This window comes from Orycteropus afer, unplaced genomic scaffold (genome assembly GCF_000298275.1).
Source record: "Orycteropus afer afer isolate SDZICR_OR568_19922 unplaced genomic scaffold, OryAfe1.0 scaffold00175, whole genome shotgun sequence".
NCBI lineage: Eukaryota > Metazoa > Chordata > Mammalia > Tubulidentata > Orycteropodidae > Orycteropus > Orycteropus afer.
Window position 1 is genome coordinate 7309254 of NW_006921762.1, and position 11088 is coordinate 7320341.

Genomic DNA, 11088 nt, shown 5'->3' on the forward strand with positions numbered 1-11088 from the left:
ACATGGTATTTGCATTAACTCCTCTTTTTCTTTCTTTCTTTTTTTTCTCCTTGATGTCTGTCTATTAAAGACTTTTTGGCTGTAACATTTCCTGATTGAATCCCAGTTAAATTTGATTGGATTCGGTTAACTCTTAAGAGGAGGCAGTCCCATTTGCTATTTAAAGCAGCATTATAAGGAGAATTTGAGCAGGAGGTGTTTTCCTTGGGGCCCTAGAGCCCACTCTAAGAGAGAGGGTGGTTGTTTTCTGTGGATAGAGCTGATTTGGATCTTTGTGCTAGCTTAGCACCCTATTTTGCTGTAGATTACATTCTAGAGGAATGAGCAGTCTGAGGTAGGCTTTTTTTTTTTTAAAAAAAAAAAAACACTCCAACTTTGTGTTTTTGTTCCACAACCTCATTTGTCCGCTATCCCTTTACAGACTTCATAAATCAACTCCTCATCCCTTTCTTTCTTTTCTGTTCCTCAACCCTTAAAAAGAGAACAAAAGACCACTTGAAACAAAAAATTTCTAGTTTCTCTCTTTTTTAATCAGCTGAGATCATTAGAGCACCATTTCAGTACAACTCATTTTTTTTTTTTTTCAAAGTATGGCTTTTAGTTGAGGTTTATAAAAATAGCTTGTATGAGAAAGAGGTAGAATAGCTACAACACCTCTCTCTTGTACAATAAACTTGGAACCTTCCAGAAGCTTTGAAATGCAGAGAAAGCTTGGTTATCATCCTCTAGTATTAGGCACAAGTGGAGCTGGGGGTGGCTCAGTCATGCCAGTAGTAGCCAGAGGACCAGCATGGAAAGGGCAGGGGTGCCCTTCACTATCTGGATGTTGTCTATTGCCATGAAGGTGATGATGCTGCAATGGAGGAACTAGAGCACTGTCAACCTATTCTGTGCATCTGAAAAGCCATTTAGGAAATATCTTACTTACTGGAAAATGAGGAAAATAGCCATAAGCAAAGCCAGAAAGCTAAAGAGTTTAAGTAAACTTGTAAAAGCAGATGGGGATTCTTGTAAAACTCGAGTTTTGGTGGCTTTGAATGTTCGGTCCCACTGGGTCATGATAGCATTTCTGGCTCCTTCCCATTTTCCAGGGCCAGTCAAGCGGAACTGATATGGTGAGCATGGGCCAAAGAAGAGGGTCAAAGCCAGGCGTGGATCCGTCAGGAGCATGGAGAACAGGTTGGGTTTTGCATTGATATCAGTCAGGAGTTCATCAATGTATGTGATGTAATCTGATTGTAAAGGCTTGCAGTAGCACAAGCCAAACCTTCATCAAAGGGAGATTGGGGAAGAAAAAAAAGATAAAACAATGATAATCTTAGAACAGGAAAGCAAATGCTGATGCAGAAATTTGGAATGATTTCTGTGTTTTCTCTTTCACTCCTATAGATGTCTAATGGTCTCATTCTATTTCTTAAATACAAGATGAGCCACTGAAAAAGACTATACCTATGGCTTTCAGTGGGTGTCTGAATGCTCATAATGCATCTAATGTTACATTAGTAATCTTGACCAATGATTAGCAATTTTTAGAGGAAAATATAGTTCATGTGATTTTACTATTCTCAGATCTTTCTAAACCTCAACAATATATAGGTTTGTATAATAAAAAAATCCACAAAAGTCAACAGCAGAATTCCCTGTTATGCTGGTATTAAAATTGTTGGCTGGCATACGAGATAAGAAGCTTTTACATTGTGTAGTTCTACTTTTTGGGAATTTTTCAGCAAACTTATTCTGCAAACACCAGAAGGTAAGTATTTGAGGCTTTGAGGGCCATATTATGATCGCTGTCTTTACTCAACTCTGCTCTTGTAGTGTGAAAGCAGCCAAAACCCAAACATAAAAAATGAGTATGGCTGTGTGCTAATAAAACCCTTTTTTTTTTCACTTGACCACTAAAATGTGAATTTCATATAATTTTCATGTGTCACAAAATATTATCCTTCTTTCAATTTTGAAAAATAATTTAAAAATGTAAAATCCCAAAACAGGCAGCTTGTCCAAGTGGGCCACCTGGTAAAGTTTCTAGACCCTTGCTCTAGAATGGAGATCTGAATAAAGACAATAGATTTTTCTTTATTCAGATTAATAAAGACTCATTGAATGAATAAGCAGAAACTGCTAGTGTCAGAGTGGGATTGTTTGCCTGCTAACTATACATGAGATGGAATAAGAAACCTGGTAGATTGGGTACATTAGAATCCCAGTTTCATGTAGTGCTTGATAACTATGGTCTGATGTGATGATGGCTAAGGATGTTAAAACTTCTCAATTTCCCTTTCTCTACTCTCTCTTTAAACAAGCTTTGTAGGTTTTTATCTCTAAGAGGCTTCCTTCCCCCAAATCTAACTCTCATTTCTCTTTGCTATTGTTTTACTTATTTCGATTTTGATTCAAATAGGATGCATGAGTTGTTAACTTACCCACTGGGCTTGTTTTCTTTCCTTGCATTCACTTCCTTTATCATGACACTTGTTGGTGGTAATGTATTTAGACCTATAAGACAGACAAACAAACAAAAATGTAGTTTGCCTTCAGGTCTAGGTTTACTTGGGTAAACATGCTTCATCATTGCTCATCTTTCTGCTTCTAATACCCAGCTACTCATCTGTTCTTCTGGCAAATATTTTAGCAGCCTGAGTGGACTGGTGGTATCTCCTGGTAATAAAGCCACCAGCTGAAAGGACGAGCATCTGACACCTCACTAATTATTTGGTAACAGTACCTCACAACTGGTTTGACTGAATTTTGTCACTCAATTTCTTATTGTAATTGATACAGTTGATTCTGTCAAATAACTCAACAGATAGACACAGCTTATATTTTTTGACCTCTAATTTAACTTCTGGGAGCTCTGGTAACATAGTGCCTAAGGCATTGACTGCTAACCAGAAGGCTCATGGTTCAAACCCACCAGCCACTCCTCGGAAGGAAGGTTGGGCAATCTACTTCCGTAGTGATACTGCCTCAGAATACCAAGGAGAGGTTGCTATGAGTCAGATTCGATTCAACAGCAGTGAGTTTGGTTTGGTTTTAGTAATTTAACCTTTGTGTTGATAATAGCACAAAGTCATTATGATACGGTAAATCAGTGAACAGTAGAATGGATCCTTCTTTTAAAGGGTCTGTTGACCTAGATGGAACCAGGGATGTTTTCAAAATTTCTGGTATCCAAAATCATACGTCAGGAGCTCTGGTAGTATAGTGCCTAAGGTACTTGACTGCTAACTAGAAGGCTGGTGGTTCAAAGCCACCAGCCACTCCTCAGAAGGAAGATGGGGCAATCTACTTTCATAGTGATACTGCCTCAGCAACCCAAGGAGAGGTCGCTATGAGTCAGGTCTAACTCGATGGCACATAACAACAACAACAACAAAATCATATGTCATACTGAAATCATATGGCCAGCTACTTCTCATACCCTTACCTTTCAGAACTCGAACAGCCCAGCGAGCTTGCGTTTCTCCTGTGGGTATCATGGAGCCCAGGGGTTTGATGAGACCAATAACAGCCAGGGTTGACTTTTGCAGATGCGCAGGGAAGATATACTTGTACAGCGATGCCTGGCCATCTTCAACTTTCACTACAGACTCGTCAAGGAAGGGGAAGGCAAAGGTGTATCCAGTGGCGAAAACAATGATATCAATGGGCTCTTCTTTTGGTGTGCTGCTAAATATGACTGAGTTTTCCTTCACCTCCTTTACCTTGGGCTTTATGAGCACTTTCCCAGTGATGATCCGGCCTGGGAGCTCATCATTTAGCACAGGTTCTCTCAGCTGAATCCTGAATAAAAACATTGACTAGGAAATGATCTGTCAGTGAACAACATGGCCAGTCCTCCCTCCTCTTTCCTTTCCTGTCTTCATTCTGGGGCTTTCCTCATTGACTGGATAGGAGCTGCTAGTCTTGGGAGAAGCTACCTTTGTTGAAGGGGATTTGTGATTGTCCAGGAAGCATTATAAAATATGCTAACCATTTACTAGAGTTTGGAAACCTGAAGAGAAGGATGTCAGCACTTCCTTTAACTCCCCTTTACTTTCTGAATTTTAGTATTCAGTTACCACTTTGATTTTAGAGAAAGCTGAATGCTGAAGGTTTTACAAGGGAAGCCAGGGACTTCTGTATCTGCTGAGAACTGCTGAGAATGAAACTCTCAGTCCCTCCCCTTCCTAGAAAGCAATTATACAAGGAAAACACACATGTTCTTAAAAGGAACAAGGGAGCTCTGGTAGCATAGTGCCTAAGGCACTTGACTGCTAACCAGAAGGCTGGCAGTTCAAACCCACCAGCCACTCTATGGAAGGAAGGTTGGGCAATCTACTTCTGTAGTGATACCGCCTTGGAAACCCAAGGAGGGGTTGCTATGAGTCGGGGCTGACTCGATGGCACATAACAACAAAAGGAACAAGGACAGATTTTTTTTTTTTTTCTGGCTATAACTTTGAAATCATAAGACAAACACTTTGAGAGATGATTGTGTATAAGCTGAGCCATTTTTGGCTTATGTTGAATGCACAGAAAGAGAGAGTTTGGTAAAATGAAAAAGGCACTGGTGTAGGAGGTAGGAAGGTGGTTATTTATTTAAAGGTTCATACTTAAGAGGGCATGTTGTTGTTGTTGTTGTTGTTGTTGTTATGTGCCGTCGAGTTGGCCCTGACTCATAGAGACCCCTCCTTGGGTTTCCAAGGCAGTATCACTACGGAAGTAGATTGCCTCATCTTCCTTCCAAGGAGTGGCTAGTGGGTTTGAACCTCCAGCCTTCTGGTTAGCAGTCAAGTGCCTTAGGCACTATGCTACCAGAGCTCCTTAAGAGGGCATAGGCTATCTATTATTGATACATAAAACAAGATACTAACATTTAGCATCCTTACTCATTGATTAAAGAGCTCTGGTGATATAGTGATTAAAGCATTTGGCTGCTAACCAAAAGGTTGGAGGTTTGAACCCACCAGTTGTTCCATGGAAGAAAAATAAGGCAGTCTGCTTCTGTAAAGATTTACAGTCTTGGAAAATCAATAAGGGGTTGCTGTGAGTTGGAACTGACTCAATGGCAGTGAGTTTTGTTTTGTTTTTTTTGAGTAGAATGAAAGCATATGAAACAGATTTTGGAAATGGTGAGGAATTAGCTAAATATAAGGGAGCAGAGGCTTATAATTCCTCCAGCTCCTTCCACATTTCCTATCTAATTAGACAAACTTTATTATAATTCTATGAGTAATCATTCAGGTTAGATAAAACTTATGACAGAGAAAGCTCTGATAGAAAAGGCTAAAACCCCTTGGAGGTTTGGAGATAGAAGTGGAAAAGGGTAGGTAAAAAAGAGGAAGGAGCAAATGGAGATGATAAAGAGAGAAAAGAGGAGAGTAGGGAAAGAAGAAGGTGTACAAGAGAAGTATGAAAAAGACAGAAGTGCATATACTAGGAACGGGCTGGCATGCCAGCAGTGCTGGCCTGAGTACCACCTTAAATTTTGTTAATTCCTGCTCGTCCAGGGTGAAATCCAAAAGGAAGCAAGACAGGAACCCCAGGCTAGTAATTAATGTAATGTCATTGTACAAACTCAACCAATAAAGAAGTAAAATCTTTGGTTCTTGTTAATGGGATAAGTCATAGGTTGTAAGGGAAAGGGCAGACTGAAATCAAGACCATTTTGACAAGGGCAAGAAGGCACATTAAAGAGATGACAAAGGGCAACTATAACAACAAAAATAAAATTGTTGTTGTTAATTTTATTCCAACTAATAGTGACCCTACAGGACAAAATAGAACTAGTGCATAGGGTTTCCAAGGCTGTAATCTTTATGGAAGCAGACTGCCACACCTTTCTCCTACAAAGCAGCTGATGGGTTCAAACCTCTTGCCTTTCAGTTAGCAGTCAAGAGCTTAGTCATTATGCCACCAGGGATCCTTGAAGGACAATGATAAGATTCAATTTTTCTCAAACAATGAGACAAGGAAGTGTGTTGCCTTTCTTAACAAAACCAACCAAAAAAACCAAACTTACTGCCATCGAGTCAGATCCGACCATAGCGACCCCTCCTTGGGTTTCCAAGGCAGTGTCACCATGGAAGTAAATTGCCCAATCTTCCTTCCAAGGAGTGGCTGATGGGTTTGAACCTCTAGCCTTCTGGTTAGCAATCAAATGCTTTAGGCACTATACCACCAGAGCTCCTAAGTTATTGACAAATCCTTCTCTTTTCATTGTGGCAACCAAGGCTTTTGTAACTTGCCCAAAGTCACTACTGAAAGCTTGGCAAATGATAGGACTTCATGAAGCCTCAGTAACCCTACAATAAGACAGAGATTATAATAATAATTAAAGGATTGTTGACAAGGTGAAATGACATATTCACTTATTGAACGTTCAGGAGTGGTTATTATTATCAAATGAATCAGTATGAGGTTTTCCTTTGTATCCAACCATATTGCCTTGTTATTTTCTGGTTTGTGTCGCTGGAAGGGCAGAGGCTCCTTCTTCCCAATAGCCCTTGGCAGTGACACTATAATTACCTGTCTTCTGGAATTAAGCCATAATTTGCATGATTGAACCAGCTGTTCATCTTTCTTTCAAGCAACCAAGACACAATCGAAGTTGGGAGAGAATTTCTGAACATGTTCTGAAATCGTGTCATGAACACCATGTCCCAGGGGTACCCTGAGTCATAGACTCGGCTTATCACCCATGCTCCTCCAGTTGTGCTGAGGAACACCTGGAAGAAATCACAGAGGTCACTCAGTTTGACATGTGAATAGGGCTGACCCTCCTGACGTTGCCTCCTGAAAGGCACCAAAGAGTCTGGCACTCTCAAACTACATCCTTGACAGATAATCATGATTCTTCTAATTCCTATTTTCAATTGTTCTTGTGAGATAATAGTTTGCATACCTAGGGTATTAAAATGCCTTAGGATTTTAGTATGTATTGAGTACATATTATATGCCACTCCTCGGGAGTAAGGTTGGGGCAATCTATTTCTTTAGTGATACTGCCTCAGAGACCCAAGGAGGAGTCTCTATGAGTCGCATCTGACTTGACAGAAGTGAGTTTTTTTTTTTTTAATATGCCAAGGAGTCCCTCAGTGACACAGATGGCTAAGTTTGGCTACTAATTAAAGATTGACAGTTCGAATCCACCCAGAGGCATGTTGGAAAAAAAACGTGGTGATCTACTTCCGAAAAATCACAGCCATTGAAAATTCTTTGGAGCCTACTTCTACTCTGACACACGTGGTGTTGCCATGAATCAGAATCAACTTGACAGTAACTTTGGTTACTGTTCGTTTTTAGTGTTTTATTAATTGCCAGGCTTGATGTTAGGTACCATGGTGAATAGGACACTGTGGTAAGTCATAGGGAGCATAAAATCTCATGTGGAAAGTCAATGAGTAGTTGATTGCAACTTTATAGCCTTGGTGGTGCAATGGTTAAGTGGTCAGCTCCTAACTGAATGGTTGGCTATTTGAACCCACCCATCAGCTCCACAAGAGAAAGACTTGGCGATCTGCTCCTATAAAGATTATAACCTAGAAAACCTTATAAGTCAGTTCTACTCAGTCACATGGGATCTCTATGAGTTGAAATTGACTCAATGGAACCTATCAATAACAACAACAACATACTATCTGTAATTGTAAGCGATAAGAACAGGCCATGATAGCAACTGGAAGCTGTCCATAGAGTTTCAACACAAACCATTGATTGAACTGACAGTAAGATTCACTAATACAATTAGTTCTGGTGATTTATTTATTTATTTTCCTTCAGGTTTTCTGATTATTTGAGTTAACCTAATATCATAGCTGTTGTCAGATGGATCTTGGCTCAAGGCAAAGAATACCAGAAAGATGTTTACTTGTGTTTTATTGACTATGCAAAGGCATTTGATTGTGTGGATCATGACAAATTATGGATAACATTGAGAAGAATGGGAATCCCTGAGCACTTGATTGTACTCATGAGGAATCTGTACCTTGACCAGGAGGCTGTCGTTCGAACAGAACAAGGGGACACTACATGGTTTAAAATCAAGAAGGGAGTGCGTCAGGGTTGTATTCTTTCTCCACACTTATTCAATCTATATGCTGAGCAAATAATCCAAGAAGCTGGACTATATGAAGAAAAACTTGGTATCAGGATTGGAGGAAGAATCATTAACAACCTGAGATACGCAGACAATACAACTTTGCTTGCTGAAAGTGAGGATGACTTAAGGCACCTACTGATGAAGGTTGAAGAATACAGTCTGCAGTATGGATTACATCTCAACATAAAGAAAACAAAAATCCTCACAACTGGACCAATGAGCAGCATCACAATCAATGGAGAGAAGATTGAGGTTGTCAAGGAATTCACGTTGCTTGGTTCTACAATCGATGCCAACGGAAGCAGCAGTCAGGACATTGGACGACATGTAGCATTGGGGAAGTCAACTGTGAAGGAACTGTTTCAAGTGCTGAGGAGCAAGGATATCTCCTTGAGGACTAAGGTGCGCCTGACACAAGCCATGATATTTCCAATCGCCTGGTATGCATGTGAGAGCTGGACAATGAATAGGGAAGACCGAAGAAGAGTTGATGCTTTTGAGTTGTGGTGCTGGCGAAGAATGCTGAAAGTACCGTGGACTGCTAAAAGAACTAACAGATCTGTCCTGGAGGAAGTGCAGCCAGAACGCTCCTTGGAAGCAAGAATGGCCAGGCTTTGTCTCACCTATTTTGGTCACGTTGTAAGAAGGGACCATTCCCTGGAGAAGGATGTCATGCTTGGTAGGGTGGAGGGTCGACAAAAGAGGGGGAGGCCTTCAGGGAGATGGATTGATAAAGGGCTGCGATGATGGGCTCAAGTATAGCATGGATTGTGGGGCTGGCGCGGGATCGGGCAGTGTTTCGTTCTGCTGTGCATGGGGTCGCTATGAGTCGGAAACGACTCAATGGCACTTAACAACAACAACAACAATGAATGAGTCCATTAAACTTGCTGTCAAGTCAATTCTGACTCATAGTGACCCTATAGGACAGAGGGGAACTGCCCACAGCATTTGCAAGACTGTAAATCTTTACAGCTGCAGTCTGTCACATCTTTCTTCTGCAGAGCAGGTGGTGGGTTTGAACCACTGACCTTTGGGTTAACAGTTGAGTGTTTTAACCACTGTGCCACTGGAATGTAAATTATAATTATTACATAAATTCTGAATAGGAAGAGGTCAGTTTGCATTGGGATGAGAGACTGAGAGAAGGGAAAAGGGCACCTCAGGAAGGAGGGAAGGGATGATGTGAATGTAGGTGAAAACAAAGACCAAGAACGGGAAAGGACAGCTGGATTCTGGGAGCTTCAGGGTAGACCTGTTTGACTAGAGCTGATGATCATCCAGGATAATTGTGGAGGATAAAGTTAAAATGGCAGACTTGAGCTAATTTGTGGAGAATCCTGCAATGGAGGGTTAATACATGTACAATTGATTGTTTTAGGTAAGACATAATTACTCATTTTTTCAACATGAGAATGTTATAACAAGAACAGACTTTTCAGAGGATTTGTTTGTTGGTTGGGGTTTGGTTGGATGGCTGTGTATGGGAGGATGGACTGTAGATAAGAGTGTAGGAATACAAGGCACAGTTAAAAGTAGGGACATGGGTTTGGAATCAGTTTGAATAAAAGGGTTTGAGGACTAGCTCTACCCCTTACTAGTGGTATGACTTGAGGCAGGTTTCTCAGTTTCCTCATCTGTAATCAGGGATACTAATAGTACCTAAGGAGCTGTGTTGGCACAATGGTTTAGTGCTCCACTACTGACTGAAAAATCGGTTGTTTGAGCTCAGCAGCCGCTCTGCAGGAGAAAAGACCTGCTGATCTGTCCCTGTAAAGATTTATAGTCTTGGAAACCAGTGGGGTAGTTCTACCCTGACTATAGGGTTGCTATGAGTCAGAACCAACTAGAGGGCACCTAACAATAGTAGCTACTTCAGTCTCTTGTTCTAATGAGTGATTGAGGTAATGCACTAAAGCTCTTAGCACAGTGCTTGGCACAGTAAGCCCCAATAAATATTAACTACTTCCACAATTATTGCTGGGAGGACAATATAATAGCCTCAGGGGGAGATGATACAAACCTCTTGAAGGTTGTGGCAACTAACAAGGAAAAGAACAGACAAATGGGAGAATTTTGCAAGGAAAAATTGCCAGGATTTTCTTATCTAAGGGACTGAGTAAGGATACTCTCTCTCCCTCATGGGTTTTGTTGGATGATTGGGAAAGTGACAAACATAGAAAGGTAGAGAAATTGGTTTTGGAGAAAATCTAACACCTGGAATTTACAGTGAAATTTATGAACGTTCAAGTAAAAAAAAAAAACTTTTTAAAATCTTTTTTTTGTGTGTGTGTATATCTGGGCATTCTTATTCCTTTTTTCACTTAGTATAGTGTTTTAAATGTTGTTTGTCTGAGGCATGCATCTTAAGATAAAGCTTTTCATTAAGTAACATCAAGAACTTACCTTTTTTGCCAGGTGACTGGCCTCTACAGCAATGTCTGTGCCAGAGTTGCCCATTCCAATCACAAGGACATTCTTGTCTTTAAATACATCTGGATGTTTATATTCTCGGCTATGAAAGTATTGGCCTTTAAAGGTATTTATACCTATAGAAAAATTTAAGAAGTAACAGTGAATTTACGGGATCAGCAAATGAAACGTAAGTATTGTTCAGTTGATGATATCCTTTTAAGGGATGATTTAAGTTGTTTTTAGTAGTTTATGTATGTGTAAGAAAATCTGAATACATGATATTACAAGATACAGAAACCAGCAGGTGATTATTTAATGGAAGTAATTATTTGCTTCATGCTACTAAATAGGCCTCCAGTTTTACTTATTAGAACATTAACTACTAAACTGAGATATTGTAGCATAAAGACATACTACACAAAAGTGTAAGGAGTCATTACCATCTAAAGATTGATGGAAATCAATGGGATGGTAATATTCTATTTACTAATACCTGATTTATATAGTTAGTGGGTGGTTTAGATGGTTAAGTACTTGGCTGCTAACTGAAAGGTTAGAGGTTTGAATCCACCCAGAGATGCTTTGGA

The 11088-nt window shown here is 40.2% G+C and overlaps 1 protein-coding gene across 1 annotated transcript; it reads right to left on the reverse strand.

Annotated features, from left to right (window-relative positions):
- Nucleotides 1-924: 924 nt before the first annotated feature.
- Nucleotides 925-10635, reverse strand: LOC103202292 (flavin containing dimethylaniline monoxygenase 1; the record flags this gene model as incomplete). Its single annotated transcript, XM_007947134.2, has 5 exons — nt 925-1267; nt 2427-2499; nt 3431-3786; nt 6514-6713; nt 10493-10635. Coding segments are annotated over 5 exons (1115 nt in total), but the record flags the coding sequence as incomplete, so codon positions are not given.
- Nucleotides 10636-11088: the final 453 nt, after the last annotated feature.